The sequence below is a fragment of the Thunnus thynnus genome, chromosome 20 (genome assembly GCF_963924715.1).
Source record: "Thunnus thynnus chromosome 20, fThuThy2.1, whole genome shotgun sequence".
In the NCBI taxonomy this organism is placed as follows: domain Eukaryota; kingdom Metazoa; phylum Chordata; class Actinopteri; order Scombriformes; family Scombridae; genus Thunnus; species Thunnus thynnus.
Genome location: NC_089536.1, coordinates 10357063 through 10380218, shown reverse-complemented (window position 1 = coordinate 10380218; position 23156 = coordinate 10357063). Strand labels below are relative to the sequence as shown.

Here is a 23156-nt window from a genome sequence, read left to right as displayed (position 1 = left end):
GATGGATTGCCATGAATTTGGTACATATCTCAATGGTACAGAGAGGATTATGCCTAATGACTTTGGTGACCCCTGACTTTTTTATCTAGCCACACCAGCAGGTCAAAGTTTTCACTTCTCCTGTGAAATATCAGGCATTCATGTTCCCCTGAGGATGATTTGCAGCCACTTTGGTGATCTGTACATTTGCATGCTAACACACTAAACTAAGATCACATGGTAAACATTATACCTACTAACATTGGCATCTTAGCTTTGTCATGGCGAGCATGTTGCTGTGCTAGCGTACCTTAGTGCAGCCTCACAGAGATTGATACCATGTATGATCCGTAAATTACATAATGCCAGTCTTTTGATTAACTAATAGAGGATGTTCAAACTATAGAAATATTTGGTGGATAGAACAAATCTCTTTGACTAGCCAAGTGAGCTAATCTTGAATATATTATTTAGTAAAAATTATAAAAATGTATCAGCACTGGCATTGTCAGCCAGCAGATGTGACCCGACAAACTCAATAAATATGTCAAGTTAATGCTATGTTTTTTTTAGTGTTTTGGCACACCCCACCATTCACCGCTCCAGATTTTTAATTAAAAGGCGTTAATTAAAGGACATAATTGACATCAGCTTTAAGATAAAAGACCAATTTTGTATTTGGCACAAAAATTTTACTTTGGCGCTATCATCCCGGCTCGTTCTTCATTGCTCAAAGTGTACTTTAAATGTTAAAGTGGAGTAAGAAAGTTCTTTTTCTCTGTTTAAATGGACGGGTCTAACAGATGAGAGCAGTATTTTGACTCACTCCAGTGATTCTTTAGCTTCCCTGAGTTGTGCTGCTTGGTGTAAATTCCTACAGTCTAGTCTATCTGAAAAGCCATGATAAACTTTAACAAGACCCAGATATACTGTATTTAAGATGCACAGGAGGAAATTTGTCACACTGGAGTGGGAATTGGGTTGAAAATATGTTGACAGATACATTGATCTAATATTAGATCAGGTGTCTGAAATAAAGGTAATCTAATTTAATAAACTGGTCTGATAATGAAGGTTTTTGACCTTGCCTTATCTCGTAGCACAGGCAGATACGCCAGCTATTCAGCAGGCTAGTATGCAAATACTGGGATCATTATCTGGGATGCTCTCTGAACTCAATTAGCAAGTATGATCTGCTGATAACTTTTCATTAGCATATGCGCTAGGTGTCTGCGGTGCAGATCATCTGCAGGAAGTCAGCTGATGAAAAATATGCAACAAGGGTGCAAAAAGCAAACCCTCTGTTGTGTGTGCCGAAATGTAAATGCACAAGCACACTCATCAATCAGCAGTAATGGGGTGATTTTTCTGACACTGACAGTTTGATGGAGCATATTTATCATAATGATGTCAGATGTATATAGTATCGGAGTAACGCTAATACATAGGAGGTGCTATGCTGCTCTTGCACTGCCTAATTAAAAAGTTAACAGATCTCCAAGTTATGTTTTTGTCTTCCTAAGCAGAAAATAGGGAAGCCCGTGATTTCTGGAGATGATTAGAGCTACCTTGATTTCCCTGCTGAACTTTGGATGAAAAAACAGAAAGCAGCATGAGGGCAGGCTGTTTATAGGCGTTACAAATTTCTAGGGTGTCCCCAGAAATGCACGATGTCTTAGCTGAAGGCATAAAGCAAACACTGAGTCCGTTTGATAAGTCTTTGATTACATTTATAGCAGCAGCTTAAATTTCCCAGTTAACATTTTGCTTGTAGTTGTAATGACGTTATAAAGAACTGCTTTGTCATTGTCTCTCCATCTCCCTCTACATCTAAGCATCTTATTTTCCCTCTGCTGCATAATGACTGGCCGTCACAGATGTTGCAAGGCAGTTGAGCATCTTCCCCCTGGCATTTGGCTTTGTTAATAATGTAAGCTTGAAAGAGCAGTGGCAGTACAGAGTGGCTAGTGAGCTATTAACTGTATATTATACAAACAGTCTTGAATTACACTCATTGTGCGTGATTCCTCTCTGTACAAAGACTTCTCCCTAAAATCAATATGGTAATTAATTTTTAACTGTAGAGTAGTTACATATTTTTATGAATAATTCCTCTTGGACTAAATCAAATACAGACAGTTAGAGTAGAGTGTTTCTTAGTATATCACATTTATATAAGGAACACATTTTTAAAATGTCATACTTTTAAGTCCACAATTAAAAAATCTATTCCAAAGTTGAAGAAATTAGCTCTGAATGCCTTTAATCTTGTTTGAAATGGCCTTTTTGGAGTGTCTTAGTCAGAGCCCACTGTGAGGGAGAGTATATTCTATTTTCATCCGCCTCATTAAGTTTTTCACTTTAATTAATGGCAGGATGTGCTCACAGAGGAACTGTCCTGTCTGTTCGTTAAAGCCCATTATATTTCTGCGCTCAGGCAGATTGCCTGGCTTCAAATAGGCTTTTAGGTAGTGGAGTTTACATTACTGTGTGAGCCGCAACATGAGAGAGAGACTCTAATAAAACATGTTTATGAAAAGCATCTCCCATTAGACGGATACTATACGTAGATCAGTCATGTAGAGAGCAAAGGAGATTTCATTTGCTCGGATCATCAAACAATAGTAGTGGAACCATGAAGAGGTGCGTTTACCGGAAAGAGAGATCAAGAAGAAATGGTTGATTGCAGCTGTATTTTGCCTGTTGAGTCATATTTAGTGAGAAGCTGCGAATAGTATTGATCTTGCTCATATTCCTTACTGTGTGACCCAGCAACGAGAGCTCTGTGCTACCTTGATGTTTGTAGAAATTACAGCTTTTGGTAATTTGAAATGATCAGTCAAGTTGAGTCATGTTGAACCAGTTATATTTTTCACTTATAAATAAACAGGTTTTTCTATGCATGTTTAAGTTCTGTAGGTCAGTCATTGTGCCTATGCTTATCCAGGTAAACACACCATATAGACAAAGCTCATTGGGTTTTTTTGCTTTGTTTTTTTACAGATTATTGACTACGACACCTGGATTTTTTAAAATAAGCAAACTGATTTGCATCTATTTCTGTCTTCCAAGTCAATATTAGTTGTATAGCTCAATATCACAAATCACAGACCTGCCTCAGGGGGTTTTACAATTTGTACAGCAATACAACATCCTCTATACTTAGATCCTCAAAAAAGGAAAAACTCCTCTCATCAAAAAAAACCTTTTAACAGGGAAAAAATGGAAGAAAATTCAGGAAGAGAAACAGAGGAGGGATCCCTCTTACGGGATGGACAAACACACAATAGATGTTGGTTTACAGAATAGACCAGATGGCAAATTACAGAAAAACAAGATGACAAAATTACATATGAACACAACCATAAAGTTGTTGTGTTGGATGATCACCATAGCTTATAGTAAACCAAATATTCAAATTGCAGTGTTTGGGCTGCAGTGATTTTTTTACCTTGATTTTTGTAGTATTGATTTTCTAAAACATTTATAATCAACCTTTTGTTTTTTTCTTTACTTGTAAACAGAAAATAATGAGCCCTAGGTATTGAGCAGTAATATTTCTCAACCCACAGGTGCTGTGGATGGAAACACATTTTAGCATTAGTCCAGTGTTAAGCGTATCAACTATATTGGCATGTTCACAGCTGCAGAAAATTGAGTGAGGTGTACAGAGAGGGAGCCTGTGCTCGTGCAGACAGGATGGTGGTAATAGGCTGTCTGAGTGCACGGGAGATGGGTGTGTTTGGGGGGCAGGGAGGGCTTTCCAACTCTAAAGCCAGAGAGACATAGAAATGGACTTCTAATGGCTTATCCAAAGGTGTTCAATGACAGTTAACCTTTCCAACTAATGATTAAGGTGACTCTTAATATGTATCACACATCGGCCCCAGATAGCATTTAGTCAGCAATGGAGATAAATGTGGTACATGAATATTGTATAGCTTTAAAATACCCCAGATCCCACAGCATTGCCGTCTCAACAGTGCCGGTTATTCTTGTTCAAGGTCAGTTCAACGGGGCGGTGAGGGAAACCCTCAGCTCCCTCTCTACGGCAATAAAATTTAGACCTTCCAGTAAGCTCAGGTGGCATTGACCCTTATTGCCAAGCAACTGAAACATAAAGTAAGAGATTCCAAGATGATATGTGAGATGACTGATTGCCACGATGAGACCGAGCTTCGGTAAGGGTTTAACTTGGGCTATGACAAAGGCAGAAGGATCTCTTTGAGCTCCAGGTGTACCAGATGGCAGCTCACCCGCCAGTGTCGGTTACATGAGCGTTACATCTTAATGCCGTTTTATTGCCTGCTCATGAAACCCTGATGCAATCCGCTCAAGTGGCATCACAGTTGTCCTTGTTTCACCTTGCCATTTTTTTTATCGCACATTCATGTTACCTCGGGCAATCATTCGTCGGAGTTCACAGGGACCAAGATTGAGAACAGAAGCCACAAAAACCTGGGGTGATTTTTTTCTTAAATAAAATAAGCCAGGTTATTGAATATGCTGTGCTGGACTTTTTTTTTCTCCTACGCTCATGATAAGAGTTTTTTTCTTTCTTTGGGTAATTCTTAGAGATTAGTACACACATTGTTGTATGGCTGGTTCCGCCAGGGAGTGAAGTTAAATAGCGAATGGGCCTCTGACTCTGTAAGTAGCAATCATAATTCCCCTCTAAAAGCTTCATGCCACTTAAGTTATTAACATTTAATTCTGCAACATCAGAGTGGATTAACCCATCAGACAGTGTTTTCATTAAGATGCACTCATTGCATCTTTTTTCAGGAGAGCCTCCAGCCCTTCTTTACCTCAGTCTGCCAAAGATGAAGAACAATGATTCAACCTGTATGTCACCTCTTCATATGGGCAAACTTTTATTCTTCATGGAAGTATAAACCACTAATGTCTGGCTACAGATTTAAAACAGTTCACCTCAATGAATGAGTTCATATTGGGTAATTCTGCTCTACTAAATTCAGTGACAACATTGAGTGCCAGTGCAGGAAGTAGTGCCCTTATTTAGCTTGGTGAACGTTGATATGAAATGTGTTTGACTTTTGACATCAAAAACTAGAGTTCTCATTCATAACCGAACTCTTTAACTAACCATAACAAAGTTCTTCTTGTTGCCTAACACTAGCCATACCTAAGAAAATATTTTCTGTTGGTATTTGTTCCTCTTTGTTAAGAAATTATAGTCAACATGAATGAATGTTCCCCATCAACTGGAACCATGAAAAATGATTAAAAAAAAACTGGCCTCTGAAAACAAAAACTTAATAAAAGAAAGAAGGCATGAATAAAAAAGTTTGTCCTCTGTTGTAACAATGATAAACATTGTGTACAGTTGGGTATATGATTGGAACAAAGATATGGCGGTCACTGTATATTGTAGTATTTGTTGTATCATGTAGTGTTTATTTACCTGCCCAGGTACGCCAGATTGAAAGTAAAGTACAAAGTTTCTCTTCTCTTTCTCTAAGAAATAAATGTAATTAAATAAAATAAGAATAAAAAACAGCACTTGTGTCCCAGAGGTGGTGTACTGTATACATTATATATGAAGTAGAAGCAGCAATATGTAATAGTTTGAGCCATTGTGTGGTGTTGATGTAGGTAAATGTAATCCATGAATTGCCTTTTATAGTGTAATTGCAATGCAGTAAAGTTCAGTAATCAAACATCTGTACTGTAACTGAACTGTATGTTTAAACATGGGTTGTTTAGCGTTTCCTCTGTGGGTTGTAACATGACATTTTGCTGTGAGTTCAAGTGTTTTGTACAGTGGTGCTTGCATGATGTGTGAATATGAATCCCTGGGGGCTACTTTATTAACAAGTGAAATGGTTGCAGTAGAGACTGCACACATGTTGCCGGAAAGTGACCTTTAAGGCCATGTAATTAGAAACTATACAAGGTTAATACCTTTGTTTTAAGGTGTAAAAAAAAAAACTTATTTCAGAGACTAGATCTGAACACTTTCCTCTTATCTTTCCAGAGTGTTCCTACGGGCCATTAATCAGTATGCAGCAGTGCTGAACAAGAAATTTCTGGATCAGACCAACTTTGAGCTACAGGTAAGAGCTGAACTGATGTAAGCCTTTAAAACAACCTTTATACCAGTCCTCCACAAGCCAATGTTCTTTCAGTCACGGCAACATTGGATTATCATTTTAAGTACTATTAACAGCAGTTTGGAAAAGGTTTGGATGGTATTTTTGAAATCATCGCTCACTTTAGTTTCACACTGAGGCTGTTTTTAATGTTCCAGATGCAGCATTGTCGGGCCTTCTGAATAGAAAAAATGATCACTGAAGGCAGCTGACAAAAAAATTGTGGAGAGGGAACATCAATTACCCTGTAATGGCTGGCAATTTGATGTGCATTTCTGAATATTTTAACCTGCTCCCCCATAATAGAGCAACTTTTTCTGTTTGCTTGTAATGTCTGGTATATGGAAGAATGTTAATGTAGCCAACAACGAAACTGCTCTGAGCTTTTAAAGCCTTTATGGATTTATTATTTTAACTGTGTTTTGGTGTGACAGATAGCACTTGAAAGTCTCTTTATGGTGTATGAATAAAGCTGTTGTTTCTTCCTTTATTTTAAGCCATAGCTCAACAGTGTAGAGATTATTTATCTGGATGGAATCACACTGTCTTTCATAGCCATTTGTATCATTTTAGCTTAAACAACCATGTATTTTGTCTTATGAGTATTCTCATAGGAAGGTGTGTACTCTATATGCTTTGAAAACTCATCATAAATAGACTTGCACGGACACAGCTATGAAAAACGGTGGCTACAGTAGCACTCCTTTTAGTTGCTGTCATTGTCTGATTGAGAGTGTGCTCTGGAGGCCAGTGGCCTAAATCACCAACCTCTCCCTTCACTGGGAGGGCTTCCAGACACACAAGTATACCCATCTCATCTAAACCTTTTGATATAATGAAACTATAAAGCATTCCAGCCCAAGTCATGCGATGGTGGTACTGAATTATATTGTATAGCTGAGTTTGGATGGTGAGCTAAATACTCTTTTATTCTTTCCCCCACCACACTCTCTGTCAATCTCTCTGTCTTTATCGGGAATAGCTGTGGAACAACTACTTTCACCTGGCTGTAGCCTTCCTTACCCAGGAGTCATTGCAGCTGGAGAACTTCTCAAGCGACAAAAGAGCCAAGATCTTCCAGAGGTGAGTACGAGGCTCCTTCCCCAGCTTGAGCAGGCTTTAGGCTTTATATAATTCATCACAGGGATACCCAACACCCTGTGGTTCCAGTAGAATCTGCACTAGTTGTTCACCTTTTTGAACAAAACAGAGCAGTCTCATAGTAACTAAGGGCTGGTGGACAGCACATCTCGTACTCATATCCCAGGTATCAGGCGAAGCTAGGAATCCTCTTCTGGATATAAGACCTGGTCTTTGGTTTCTCCTCAAAGCATCCCTTTTTTTTCTCCTTCATATTCCCTCAACAGATACAGGGGAGAAATTTTGATATCACCTTGCACAAAGTTTAGACATTTACTGCTTCTGAAACCCCCACCTTTCAGCTATAAGTTCAGAGAGTGGTTTCATTTCCCGTTCATCCTCTGCCTGTATCTATAAAAGGCCATTCATCTACATTAGTATTTCTTATGGAGTCTGGTAATGCAGCCAAACGTGTAAATGCTTTCTGGGCAGAAGTGGTGCATATTGGAGGAGCTTTTGTCACTGGAGCATATATCACACTGGCCCACACTTGACGGCGAGACTCTTCATTGGTCAGTGCTTTATTATCGGCCGTGATACACTCACACCCACACACACACACACACACACACACAGCCGAACACAGTAAACAAGATGTTCCGAGCCACCCTCACCCTGCCTTTCAAGACTTGTCAGCCCTCCCCAAAAAGAAAGAGCTATTTGATTCACATACACGAGAACTGCCATTCCTGGCGTAAGCACGGAAAAAGGGGCTGATCTCTGCCTCGCTATTTCAAGGCTGCTTATTTGACATTCCCAGATATGTCATTCAAACACAACCAGGTGGCTTCCAGAGCAAGCAAAGGGGATATTATTCACTGTTTGTCAATTTCTCTTTCACCCACTCTTCCTACCTCTATCCGCCCACTCTCCCTCTCTGTCTGTGTGTCTGTCTCCGTCTCCCTCCACCTACCACTCACCTTCTCTCTTTTACCTCTCCCTCTCTGTATCCTGTGTCTGTGTGTGTGTGTGTGTGTGCGTGTGCTGGCGCATGAACTCTCAGTCCTGCCTGCAATACCAATTATTGCGCCTTGCTCGCAAGCAGAGAACAGACGTTTAGCTCTCTGTGTCGGCTTTTCTCTTGCGTCACACATCTCCCAGTGCTGCGCGTGAAGTTCTGGTCCATTACTCGTGTCTTTGCGATGCTAATTTCCTTCTCACATATTAGACCACCAGGACAAAGTGATAAAGGCCTGAATAGGAGAATTAGTACATCTTTGTGTGTCCCTTTTGTTGTTGTTTTTATTTTTGTAATTTGGGCCATCATTCCCTTAGTAATAAAAACATTTTACTTCCCAATTAATTCCCTTTATCCGGGAACAAACTTGAAAGAAATCAAGTAACACAAGCAGTCAGGCGATCATACAAGTTTTATACAAACACCCAGGTTAGCCTAATTTATTTGGAAAGTGAACAGTAAAATTGTTACCCAAGCTGTCTGCTGTCAACATCCATTGCAGTTTACGGATTTCTTGGTTCAACTCTCCCGTGCAATATGGGATTATTTCTGACATGTTTTGTGCTTACTTTGGTTTTACTTCCACATAAAGTCGTTACATAATTTGGCTGAACTCTTCGCTTATTTACAACCGGTCTGAACGCTTTCTTTCTTTCTCCTATCACACTTCATCGTGTCACCACGTTTCCCCCGTTTTCAGCAATTAGTTTGATGAGTACAATGAAATCATAACCAATAGAAATGATAACAATTACAAAAATAACATCAGAGTCGTGATGAACAGGAGTCTGGCCAGAGACCGTGCAAACGCAGCTACACATTACAGAGCTGGATAAATGAGCATGCAGCAATCTCATTGTTATGATATGTGCATATGAGTGATGAGGAGAGGGAGTGTCATATTGTCAGGTTTTGTGAATATCTCACACTCCCTTGGCTTCAGGCTTTGATCATCTCATCTGTTCTTACAGGCTTCTTTTTGTCAATCACTTGTATTTTTCTCTCTTTGCTGTATCCTCCTCTCTCTATTTTTTCTCTCCATCTCCTCTGTTTCCATCACTCCATGCCTCCACATCCATTTCCTCCGTCCTCCCCTCAGTCTCGCCCTTTACCCCCTGACCCACTTGCAATACACAGCACAAGCTGCCAAGAGCCCCAGATCCACTCACTGCTCACCGCTGTCCCTCTGTAGACATATTATTCTTAGTTAACCTCTCCAAGAGCTTTTTTGCCCTGTGGTTGACAGGTATATGTTGTAGGCCCTGACAGCCGACAGTCATAGCTGCCTGTCTCGCTGCCTACAGGAGTGTGACAGAACAGCAACCTGTATCTGTCTTGGCTCAGATGAGGACATGACGCCTCTAGAGTAGTCATCTGCACGCCCATACGTGGAGACACACAGCCACACGCTTCCACAGGCACACATGCACATATGTATAGAATAAATTACTAGACAAGCACAAAGGTTGCACAATAAAGTGTGGATGAGAGGCAAAAAGAGAAGATGTAATACATAATGCATTACCGTTTTTACAGCTTTACAGTAATTTGTAGAGGCTGGCATCTATTTATATTTTATCATGTTGTCAATAATTTGCCTTAAGATCAATCCTTGGGCTCTGCATCCCCCCTTCCTTTTGACAGTTAAATATGGTGAAGTGTTTTGACCTGGCCAGGCTGTAAAGTGGTGATGCAGCCTCTTCATTAAGGATTCTTGAAATGCTCCTCTCCTCTGTCAAAATACATTAGCATGTCTTTGTAAAATATTGGCAAAACAATCAATTTGGTTTTAGAATTCCATCAGAGCTACAGGGTGCACTGAAATGTCACCGTGTGAAAGAACGGATATTAATTAGAGGTCAGGAGAGGTGTCATGCTTGCACCTCACACGGTGCATCTTTTTTTTCATCTCTACAATGCGATGCCAAGGTGTCATGGCGTCAGTGTGCTAGGAAGAAGAGACAGAGGTGTCACTGTGCCTCCATCAGTCACTCAGTTTGATAGTCTGGTCTGATTAGGCGTTTGTGAATACTTGCAGTTGCCTGCGGTGCCACCAGCTATAGAGGGCATGAGACTGGAGGGAGGTAAAAGTAATTGATGACTCTGACACCACATCTGATTTTAGATGCCCCTCAAAGTGATATTTGATTTATAGTCAGGCTAGCAGCATTGCTCCAGGGATGGCAGTGTCGATGGTCGTTCAGTCCTGACTGAAATATCTCAACACCTCGATGGATTGCCAACAAATTTTTACTGACATTCGTGGTTCCAAGACAATGAATCCTCAAGACTTTGGTTATCACCTGGCTTTTTCCTCTAGGGCCACCATGAGGTTAGCATGTTGTTTTAAGTTAAATTTCTCAAGAACTGTTTGATGGATTGCCATGAAATTTGGTACACACATTCATCCCCCCCCTTAGGATACATTTTAATCATTTTGGTGATCCCCTGACTGTTTTCTCCAGTGACATTATCAGGTCAAAATTTCAAATTGTCCAACACTTTGGTTTATGACATCACTTGAGAAATTTATCAGATTTTATGCAGTTCTATTTGGAGCCACAAAAATCTACTGTATATGCAAGTTTTTTGACATATGGAGTTGTAGGCTACTGCTCATTACCTATAAACAGACTTTGTTGTGTACAATCAATGGAGTTCCCCTAAAAAAGAGACATAGTTTTGCATATGACATCATTTTAATTCATGCAAAGTTTGCAAGGTAGTTTCAACCAGCACAATGGTGCAGCTTAAATTATGCTATACCAGGCCGGTGGAAATAGGGTAAAAACAGTCAGAAATGACTCTCTCAGGGCTGTTATCTTCATTGTGCCTTCTATATTCTTCATCTTAAAACAATTTCAGGCTTGAACTTACTCTCTTCTCTCACCAAATGTTCAATCTGTTTTGAAAGAACTAAAGCCATTATTTTTGTTTCATTTGATCGGTTTCACAGAGCTGGCCTCACTTTCTGCCCCTCTGCTCACCATGTCCTCGCCTGTTAGTCTCTCCATCATTCACTGTCTTCACTTTCCCTCTCTGTCCTTTGTCCTGTCTTTGACGTGGGTATGTGTGCCGGGCAGGAAGACCGGCTCCGAGCTGCTGTGGAGATTGGTTCATGACCTAGACATGGCATAGCTGATCAGTTTATAAGCCTTCATTCATAAAAAGCTAGACAACGAGTTGGGAAGGGAGCAGTCCTTTCAGGTTTTCTTTGTTTTGTATAAGGGCTCTTGACACACCAAGTCGACCTCAAAGGTCTAGTACCAACAAAGACTATGTGATCAAACGCTTTGTCTCATGTCTTCTGTCTTCTGTGCGTTCAGAACACAGACCGTAGCTGACGGCCAGCTGACTGCCAGCATTCACATATGCTCTTCACAGTGTGTATGATAAGTGTGTATTTGTATTCCAAAGAACATCATGGAAAGACAAAACAAACTAACTTACTATGGTCAGGGCATTGTGAATCTGTCTCATTATATGCTTGTGTAATGGGTGTCAGTCAGGCAAAAATGAGAAAGACTCAAGGAACTACTTTCTATCATTTATTTAGCTTTTTACAGGAAGACAACAGGAAGCACACAGATTGTATATTGTCTCAAGGGTGGTCAGAGCACATACGGGCCTCCATTAAAGGAAAAGTCAAGGGTTATAAAATACATTTGTAACTCCGACACCTGGAATAGTTATTGAAAATATGTCTGATAAAAAAGTAGCAACTGTTGTTTTGGATTGCATCAAATGAAGAAGCACCTTAACCCCATCAAATGTATGCTGGTGCATCCTGTTGCATCCCATTTCTTTAAGCTGCATCCACTGTTTTCTCTCTTTCCCTACAACTGGAATCTTCATATTACAAGCAACAGGGATAATACTGACACCGGCAGCCACGGCACGATCATATCATAATAACAACCTTGTCCGGTCAACATTAGGGGTCCCGGTCTTCATGGATGTTATATTGCGTTAGGCAACTGAAATACACTTGTTAGTGTTTTCATGGTATTCACTGAGTTCACCCATCAGCCCTTCTTTAAATCCACTGAGCCCCAAGTCATGTTAATCTTCTATGCCATGATTTGACTTAAGCTTCTGTAACATTTTTATCCTGTTTATGTTTCAGGTACCAGGACATGAGAAGGCAAATTGGCTTTGAAATCAGGGATATGTGGTACAATCTAGGTAATTTTACCAACTCATTTTGTCAATGTCAAGGATCAGTCATACCAAACAAACAATATACATTATAATAACAGCAACTGACACATGTTTAAAGTGTTATTGAGTAAAGTGTGTTTATGATTATCTGCCAACTAAGTGCTCTCACAGTTATCACAAGTCAACCCAACCATGAACAGCAGCTAAATATAGAAAATGTTAATTGGCTTTATGATCTGTGATGAGAGAATCAACAGTCAAGTCTCAATGGAATATGACTGTAGCACAGGGATCGGGGTGTTAGATTTGGCCACCTGTGCTTCCCTTTAAGTCCACTCATTGTAATCTACACCATCTGATCCTTTAATTGGACTTTTCCACCAGATAAGATCGAGTAATTTACAGGGTTTTTAATGAGTGACTTATTATTTTTTGACTTAAGGTGTTTGGTATGAAGTTATTTACTGCATGATTGTCATGGGTAATTCTGATCAGAGGAGACTTGCTAAACGTGGAGAGCCAGACTTTCTTCATATTTGTCTACTATGTTTGCAGCAGCTACTTTTATGTCTGCAGCACAGTAAGGATTTATGCCCCGTTAGCATCAACATTTTGTATGTTTGTCTAAATAAAAGTCCACAAATTAGCATAGCATACTGTGCATTTATTTGTACATTTTGATTTTTTTTTCCTCACAAGGGCCCCACAAGATAAAATTCATTCCCGAGATGGTGGGTCCTATCCTGGAGATGACACTAGTTCCCGAGATTGAGCTGCGAAAGGCCACCATCCCCATCTTCTTCGACATGATGCAGTGCGAGTTCCACTTCACATGCAGTTTCCAGCGGGTGCGTCCTCTGAAACACGAAATAATAGTAACAGAACAATACATACAGAAAATAGAACAATAGCAGATGAGCGGTAACAAAAGGACTATATGGAAAGCAGTGGGTGGGTGCTGGTGTGGTAAACTGGGCATGTGAGGAGGAGTAAATGTTGCTGAGGGACAGTCCATATGAGAAAAAAAGTTTTACAGCCACAAGCTTACTTGTAATTCAGCAAATCTCATTTTGTTGTGCTGCGATCATCAACAGCCTCGGTAAGTGGAACTTAATGTTATGCCTCGTTACAATGTAAAATGAAGCCTTTCTGCATGAGGAAACCTATTTGGCTACAGCTGTTCTGCCATAAGATGTCGCAGGGAGTTTTTAACTTTGCAATGTTTATGCGGGCTCCCAAAGTACACAATGCTTATCGTACTATTTTAAAGCAGCACTGTGGCTTCCAAATGTGTCCATCGGTCCTTGCAGTCTTGCGAAGACAGTGACAGTTTAACCAACATCCCTCTCGCAGTTCACCTCTGCAAAGAGTGCAGTCTGTTTGGAGTTGGAATGAAGGGAGCCCTGCTAATTAAATCAATGTGTCATTCAGTACCTGGCTCATTGGAGGGAATGACCCCCTTTGTTATTCTTTTCCTGTAGTTAAATGTGATCAGTTTCACATTGGCCTGACCCCTTTTTATACTGTAAGACAGTAATATTCCCTTTTGTGGGAATATTACGTGTGTGTTGTAAATTCTTTGTTTAACAAGAGAGTAGCATAGTAGTATTTGTGCTTGCCTAATACACGAGCACATCGAGAAGTCGGTGGAAATTGGTTTCCTTCAGCACAATAAAGACTGTTTTTAATACAGCTGCTACATCCAGTACAAACATCAGAGATATGAGGTCCATACATCACTGTCAGAAGGTACAGCAACAAGCGAGCAGAAGTAAGGCGGATGTGTCTCATGATGCAGCCTTTTTCTGTGTTCTAACCAAGTTTGTACACATAAAGAAAGGCTGTACCAACAGCGAGTAGTAATAAAAAGCAGCTCACAGCCAGCTGGGCTGCAGAAGAGAGACGATTAAAGTCAAAGCACAGATCCCCTCAGCCAAGCCTTGATGCCCAGAGAGTGAGACAGGGAGATGGCGTTAATGAATTGAAAAATTAGCTACACTGATTATTTACGCCTGCTCTGTCTAATTGCAGTTTGAGAACGAGATCATCACCAAGCTGGATCACGAGGTGGAGGGGGGCCGCGGAGACGAGCAGTACAAAGTTCTCTTTCAGAAAATGTAAGTGCTGATTAATGGGCAGGATTACGCCTGAGCCTCTCACAAGTTAGATAATGCTAATTGCAACATAGCACTCCTCAAAATAATCACAGTGTTCTGATGATCACACGACTTCTCATCACAGCTTGCAACTGTGATATTTGCTTTCAGCACAGTTGGATGCTAACCCTGCTTTAGTGGGCAAAAAAAAAAAAAATGGTTTCTCAAATCCTAAGTGGCAAAAGTTTGACATTTTAAACTGTTGATGAACCTCTCTATACATGCTTCACGTTTTGTTTTCCTCTCTTTTCCCCCCCCGCTTCACATCCACAAACACGTGCACACACACACGAACCATCACCGCACCCCACCACTTCAAACAAACACAAAAAAACACGCAGTTTACTGGAGCACTGCAGGAAGCACAAGTACTTGGCCAAAACTGGCGAGAACTTTGTCACCCTGGTGGTGCGTCTGCTGGAGAGGTTGCTGGACTACAGGACCATCATGCACGACGAGAACAAGGAAAACCGCATGAGCTGCACTGTCAATGTGCTCGTAAGATGGCTTCTTTTCTGAGTTCTTGAATACACACAGACAGATCCACTGTATGAATGTCAAAGTATAAAACTGCTCTAACAGTAGTTCTCAACAATATCTATAATATCAACACTGGCGTTGTTTATTGGTTGTCATTAAAGTGACAATAATGACACGTGACTACCCATAGACAATAAAACAATAACAGTCACCTTCACATGTCACAATGGATTAAGATGTTATCACAGAGCAGCTCACCTGAAACACCTCTTCTCTGTGAAGTGACATTTCATCTGGGGGCACCCAAATGTCAATTTTGACTCATATGACTAACCGCCATTGAAAAGATTAGCGACCTATATGACCTATATTCAGCATTTATCTGAGTCATGCTCACCCTGTGCCAGGTTGTGTAAGTTTTCTGTTTTAGCTGGGATAACAGTGTCACAACCTGCCATTGTGATTCAAATGTCTGCCAACTTACTTGTCTTTTGTAGCTGCGTAGTTAATGTTTGCATGCCGCAAGCCAGAACTTCATTTATCCAGATTTTAGAAAATTAATTTGTCACGATGCCAAAATATTGTTCTTTTAGAGATATTAAAAAAAAGAATCCACAGTCCATTTACTTCTGAAGGTTATGCAATGTAAACATACACTGAAGCTTTGTAAGCAGTATACTGTAATGGCATTGTTGTCAGTGAAAATCTATGAACCCTTTCAAACCCACTTTAATGGCCTGTCTCTTTTTTTCTGTAGAACTTTTACAAGGAGATAGACAGAGAAGAGATGTACATCAGGTAAGACCCATTCATATCCAGCCTTGTGCTTGTCAAGTATGTTCATATTTCTGAACATTCAGTCCTCTCGAGGCATTTATTCACACTGCTAAGGTACATTACATTGAGTACATATGGAGATTTGGTGCTGTGACATTAAGATGAGCTAAATTTGCCTGCCACAGACTAAATGCTGTACATTTGGGGTCCTTTCTTCCTAGCTGTATGTCCCTGGAGATCCATGATGAAATATTAGATTTTGTTAAAATATGTTGGATCTCATCAGAGTTTTTCATCTGTCTGTCAAGCATCATTTGAGGTTAAAAAAAGGCTATCAGTCTAGCAAAGTTAACTCTTTGTTTGTTGTTAAAGTGTCAAATACCCACCCAGATAAATCATTCCTATTTTCCTCCAGGTACCTGTACAAGCTGTGTGACCTCCACAAAGAGTGCGACAACTATACTGAGGCTGCCTACACTCTGCTGCTACACGCCAAACTTCTCAAGGTACACAGACACAACAAACAAGAGAACACAAACAAACAACAAATAAAAGGTACTCATGCAGTCTCTGAAATGACACACATTCCTCTTCAAACAGCGTATTGTACTGTAGATGGAAAAAAACAAAAACTACTGTTAAGCTATGGGGATGGCATCTAACCTCAGACATTAAACAGTGTGTATCTGTGAATGTGAATGTTTACAGGGCTTAGAGAGATAGGTCTGTGTTTATGTATTCCCACTGTGGCATGAGATGGCTGCTGAGAGGGCAGTCTTGCTGAGCAGCAACTAGTTCACCTTGCATAGCCAATGCAAATCATGCTCAGTATCTGATCTTTCCTGCAAAGACATAGTTTAAAGCAGAGTAAAAAAAAGCATTTGCAGCTACCTGAGGTGCTTCAAGATTAAGGTATACCTTTACTGTCCTCCTTGTCAGCTGGAAAAGGAAGAATCCCCTTCTGTAAATCACATGGTTCAGTGAATGGCACCTCTGATTTAAGGTGAAAAAGGGGCAGGTTTGTACTGCACTTTTAGCGCAATGATATCTTGAATTAGATACATAAATATGTATAAGCAATCATGAAGCATTTCTTTTAAGATTACATCTTTTTTTAAAATAAATGCCTACTCTAGGCCTGGAAAGTTTCTGTCTTTATCAAAAATATACCACATCCACATATAGAACTCCTCACATAAAGCACTGCAGTGTCTATTCCCAGTTGGGGTTTGCTATACCCTGAATTTGGAGTTGTTCCTTTCTGCCTTTTATCCAAAATGGTTACACCCAACAACTCATCTGTATTTGCATAAATAGCTGGCTGCTTCAGCCTTTGTACAGGTCCCGACAGGGGAGAGCAGGCTGTGACTGAATCAAATTTTCCTCGCTGAGCAGCCACAGTTGCATTTGCAGGAGTTGTTTTGATTATTATTATTTTAATTCCGCTCATCTCCCAGCAGCTGTGGTATTCCTGATCATTGCTTGCTCTCAAAGAGGGATTCGGTGTTATAATGTGAAATTTAGTTAATTTTGTTTCACCAGAGTCTGGATAAATCTTTTCTTCTCCAATAAGCTGTCCAATATAATCTTTGAAGACACTGTTCTTTTGTATTCACACACAGGCACATGTAAAAGAGCCTGGGGGTGAGTGATGGATATATAATTCTGCATCTGCCAGCAGTGATAGAGTAAAAGTGGCTGCTGTAATAACAATTAGTCCTCCAGTAGAGTACCTGCAGCAGTATAAAATGGTTGATGAATTAACAGCACTTTGTTTACTGTCAGATATGCATCAGCAATGTAGTTCTGTCGATTCAGGGTCACTGGCCATCCATGAATAAACAGAGACCCTTTTTACCATGTAAATGCTGCAGTCCAGCTGTAAAGGAATCAATAACCAGTGCCAAAGCCTCCCAGCATCCCTCTTCATGCCACAGCAACAATGTGCAGAGCAATTACTTTTTTTTTACCCATCTCCAGTGCGGAGTATGCAAATTTCTTGGCTTTGCTATTCAAATGTGGCCCTCACACTATACTTGGTCAGATTTTTTTTCAGAGATCTTAACTCTTCAGGTTACTCACAACACTAGAGAATGGCAATTAAAATCGGCTAGTTATGAATCAGTCCTGGCAGGCCGTACAGGATTATACTCGACACAGAGGCCAATCAGATTGTCCATCTCCCCATTAGACAAGCTGCTCTAGCCTGTCAGAAACCTCATTATTCTCCATGCTGAGTGAAGAAAAGGCATCATGGAGTACAAGGTTAGCACAAAAGGATACCACCGCAGTCTTATTGTTTCTTTTTTTTTAATCATCCTTCCTCGCTTGTCCTGGTTTACAAAATCAAGCAAAAAATTTGTAAATGAATAAGATTATGCTGCTGCATGACTCAACTGTATCTGATGATTATTGTTAACACAAACATAAATGATGCCCCTCCCTGCTTCCCTAGCTTCTCTTCACTTTACTTCACTGGGTTGGCTTCCAGTGGGCTAGCCTACCAGAGCACTTTTTTGGGGTTGTGGGGATTCTCGCGCTTAATGCTGTACAAGCAGATATTAGCCACAGAAAGCTATGTGTACTGCATTGATGCATTTTCTGAGCCATTCAATATGTATCGATGCCTGTTTCATTGCCCGTGCCTCAAGTTTCCATCTCGCCCTGCCAGAGCGCAGGGCAGGTTTAAATAGAATTACACATCAATCTTACCCATTTGCATTGGCTATAACTCAGTGATTGATTTCTTGCCACCTGTTCCCCTTTTGCTCCGTTCTGTATCGCACAGTGTTGACCTCAATGCTTACTTGTTCTCTCCGCAGTGGTCGGACGAGCAATGTGCAGCCCACCTGACCCAGAGAGACGGCTACCAGGCCACCACTCAAGGGCAGCTTAAGGACCAGCTCTACCAGCAGATTATCAATTACTTCGACAAGGGCAAGGTTAGAGACACACACACACACACACGTTCCGCCGCACACAGAAGAGTGGTCTTAATCTTGATAAATCCTGGACTGTGAGGATGCTATTTTTAGATGTTGTCATCTCTGTTAAATACCTCCTCTGGCATCAGGAGGCAGGTTTCGAAGAAGAGCCGCTGAACAGAAGTTCTATGTTCCTTTTTTACAGAACGGGGATTGTAAATAATCCCTTTCTTTTTGCTGATGCTCTTATATCAGACCACACAAACATTAATGTGGTTTTTTTGTGTTGTCCTCTACCTTCCATAAAACCTTTTCTCCTGCTCTTCCCTCCTGCTGTCCCTCTTTCTCTTTTTCCCCTCATACCACTTCAGTGATATATTTGAACGCCATTTCTGTATGACGCCAGCCTATTGTGACGTGATCAGCAGACACATTCATATGCGCCTCAGATTAAGAAAATGTTCTAGTTGCGTAGGATCAGGTTGCTTTGCTATTCTTCTACACAGATAAGACATTTCAGCCAGTAAGCTAAGCCTGGAATCGGTCTGTAGGACTGCAGCCAGAGCTTCTCAGAGATGATGTCCCAAGGCTTTGCATGTATCATCAGTGCCGGGGTGCAGCCGCCACTCTTGGTTCTCCAGCCAACTGTCACTCAGCAGGATATGGCCAGGGAGAAATTGAGAGAGCCTCGGATTAACATGCACACACAAACGGAGTGATCAAGAAGTGTTACAGCGGCTGTATGAATGCATTAAGACTCCAGATAAGGGGATACTATCAAGCAAGGACAGAGTGGCGAAGAGAGTCATCCAGAAAGCAGTCCCAGATGGTGTTGCCACCACCACTCTCACTGATGGCAGGCTGATCTGAGTAGCAGTCTGGACTCAGTCCACCTCCAGTGTGGCCCAGATCAGTTCAGTCCCATCTAGTCTGTCAAGAAGTCACTTAGAAGTGTTTCAACTTGTTTGAGTGGCTCCCATCTATCTGTGACACTACTGCACTGGATGAGTCTCAAGGGGAAATGCATCACTATAATAAATGTGCTTCTCTCAAGGGGTTGGCATTTGAGTTTTAGTGTTTTAGATCAAAGAAAAAAACAAATAATATTGACAAAATAAGAAGAAATTGCCTTTATTTATATGCAAAAAGGCTTAAATTGAACACCATTGCCTGGTAGAGATAATTTGTGTTATTCAGATGACTGAAAAGGAGTGCTTTATCTCAGCTTGAATTTTGATTATTAATTCATTTACTAACTGTCTCTGTTTATGTGCCCAATAGATGTGGGAGGAGGCAATCATTTTGGGAAAGGAACTGGCAGAACAGTACGAGAATGAAATGTTTGACTTTGAACAGCTTAGCGCATCCTTGGTAAGTAATATTGTTTTTTTTGTTGAACCACATTAAAGTTATAAATTGAATCATTTCAGTATACGGAGGATTTCTTCTCTAAAATGAGAAATATTGAGAACGTGACCTGCACTTTTAAGAGTGAGAAAGTAGACCGTGGTTGGTTATTTCTGTTTGTTTAACCGGAAAAGTCTCAATGAGATTAAATCCCTTTTTTTTTTTTGCAATAGCATGAAACCAACAACACAGAACCCGTCACATTTCTAAAATTAAAAATAAAATTGCCAATAATACTCATGTAAAAGGAAAAAGTGTAAATGTTTTCTATGCCACTGAAGCTTATCGTTTTATCCCCCAACAGCGGAAGCAAGCCCAGTTCTATGAGAACATAGTGAAGGTCATCCGGCCCAAACCAGACTACTTTGCCGTAGGTTATTACGGCATGGGGTTCCCCTCCTTCCTACGTGTGAGTACATCCCTGCCATGCAACTCTCTACACTCTGCACATGTTTAATAGCACAGCGTGGGCGAACCACTTGTCAAAACAGATGATCAATAGGTTGCCGGTGCTTACTTGGTTCTTAGCTCCGTCAATACCTGTGTGTTTCATACATCTTGCTTCCATAGGTTTTGGATGTTGTGGTGGGACTCACTTGTTCAACATCATCCCACCAAAACAAACTCATAAGCAGCTGTTCCATGTGTGGTCTGTAGAATAAATGCAGAATAACGTGCTGGACAGATGCCCCTCATTGTGGGAAAAGTAGAATGTGTCTCCTGAAAAAAGGCAGAGAGCCGTGAAAGATGTGAACGCAGTGTGAAAAAGTGAATCTTTTTCTCTCTCATTCACTGTCTAGCTCTCTCTTCCTGCCCCCTCAGCCTTTTTTCTCCTTATCTGAGGTTTGCCTGTTTTAAGCATTTACTGAATAAATTACTCTGTGTGCTGGTCAGACCCAATTTTTGGCTGGACAGCAACAGTGGAGCCAGCCCTGCACACAATAATGTCTGTCCGTCACTGATTGACTGACTGAGTGATGAAGTTAGACCATTGGTTAGCCGGCCACGTTTTGGAGTTTCCCCTTTGGCTGTTGCTCTTTCAAAATGAATTGGCGCAAACAGTTTTCTAGGAAGTCCTCAGGGGGCGTGTACACGGTTCCACTGACTGCAGCTCGTTCCAAATTTATCGCACGCTAAGAGCGCCCTGCAGCTGTGTCTGCAGATGCCCTACCTTGGTCTGCACCTGGACTCCCACAACATGATTGCACGACTGTCGGAGGAGCGTGTGGAGGCGTTGTAGCGGCTGACCTGAACTGCCTTCACCAGGCTGACAGACAGCAGAAATTTACTCAACCAAAATAGTTTGCACGTCAGCTCCATGGGAAGAATTCGACAGTGTTTGTATTTGTTGATTCATTGATACAATTAATAAGTTCAAAACATACATACAGCAGGTTACTTATGTGATTTAAACAGCTGCCTGCTCAGATTACGCTTCAATACACGAGACAGAAACGGATTCCGAGTGTTAAAAAACGTTGGGATTCTTGGATTCAGTGTGGATTGATACTTCTAATAAAATGGAAGAGCATCTGTTCCATGACAAAAAACTCTCTATGTGAATTGGTCACGGCCTTTCTCTCCCACAATCCAACGGGTGCTGGAGACAGAAGACTGTCATGTCCTCACACTGACAGCTGCTCTAATGACTTCCCCTTGTTTTGTGAACGAGCACGATTACAAACACCCCCTGTTGCTGATTGGCTGGAAAAGTGTTGTGTAGCTCGGTCCAAGCCACAGAGCCGGTGTTGTGTATGAACATCAGATTTTTTTCAGCGCACACACAGAACGGACAGCTAGTGGACCGTGAGGAGACTTTTGCTGAATTTGACAAAAAGTTTATTGAACAATTTTTCTCCAGAATCGCTGACTCTACCTTTTTAAAGAGCCCCAAAAAAACACTCAATCTGACAAAACACTCAATACAGAGTGAGTCTTAAAAAAAACAAGAGACATCCGCAGATAGAAACAGATGAAAGAGCAGGGGGATTTAACAGATAATTAGAACAGTTATAATTAGAATTAAAATAAGTTCTCTTTCAAATCAAACATCCAAAGATATGAGTGGAAAGTATTGTTCTTGCAACTGCATTTATAACCTTTTTTTTTACTCAGACGTAGCTTGAAATGCTACTTCAGTACACTTTAACAACAAACATTACTGGGAGCACTACAGAAAATTGCAGATAAACATTTAACATCCAGGAATTCACCTTATAGACACTACCACTGACTATCCCTGTAACAAATTGGCCACAGTTTTGCACATTGACCATACACGGTCCAGCCATATACTAGATTTTGACCTAGTCTTGTGTTTTTTTTAAATCTATGGAGACAAATGACCACAAGAACCAACCAAATCTTGTTTGTCTAGTCTGATCACGCTTCAAATGGTGCTTTTAATTCCATTTCCCTGAACTTCAGCTGAACACCCCTTTTCTCCACACTGTGAGCGTGGTCCGCATCACAAGGTGTCCCACCGCCGCCTGCCAGCACAACAAAATCCTGCACCCAATACAAAGTGAAAAGCCATGGCCACAGTTGCTTTCGGTGACTGCTGAGTCATGGGTTATAATTCCAAAATGTCCTATGTGTGTGTTTAAATACAGTAGTTGGAGCTTAACTCTAAAATGTTTTTGCTAATGGTGGCACTGAACACAAAAGACATTGATTTCTAAAATAACCACCACATGTTGACTACTGATTATTATGAAAATAGACACTTGATTAAACTGAAAAATCACCCCAAGTGTAATTATACCCCCTACCGAGAATACTTGGCCGCTAAAACTGAAGTGATCTATATTTCCTCTCCGAACGTCCTGTCTGGCCTTGTGCCAATCTGATCACAGCTTATCACAAATTAAGTACGTGTTGAACAGCCGTTTGATTTCTTCTCACCGTCCTTATTCCATGTATGAGGTGCTATTGTGTGCATATCAGACCTCTTCGGCTTTCTGTCTGTGAGGGGTGTCTGGTTCCGCCCACAGTTTATATTTGAAAAGAAATTTAATTGATGCAGTAATTTCTCTGTGATGCTGTCTCGGTGAGTTTAATA

The 23156-nt window shown here is 40.8% G+C and overlaps 1 protein-coding gene across 2 annotated transcripts in view; it reads left to right on the top strand.

Annotated features, from left to right (window-relative positions):
* The window catches only part of dock1 (dedicator of cytokinesis 1), a 185711-nt gene that overhangs the window by 131895 nt on the left and 30660 nt on the right, over positions 1–23156 (top strand). For both annotated transcript variants that reach the window (XM_067577059.1, XM_067577060.1), the window contains exons 30-40: positions 5978–6056; positions 7075–7175; positions 12317–12375; positions 13051–13199; positions 14383–14468; positions 14849–15005; positions 15745–15785; positions 16180–16270; positions 18587–18706; positions 19970–20059; positions 20400–20504. In XM_067577059.1, coding sequence (XP_067433160.1) covers positions 5978–6056; positions 7075–7175; positions 12317–12375; positions 13051–13199; positions 14383–14468; positions 14849–15005; positions 15745–15785; positions 16180–16270; positions 18587–18706; positions 19970–20059; positions 20400–20504 — 1078 coding nt within the window. The remainder of the gene's footprint in view (positions 1–5977; positions 6057–7074; positions 7176–12316; positions 12376–13050; positions 13200–14382; positions 14469–14848; positions 15006–15744; positions 15786–16179; positions 16271–18586; positions 18707–19969; positions 20060–20399; positions 20505–23156) is intronic.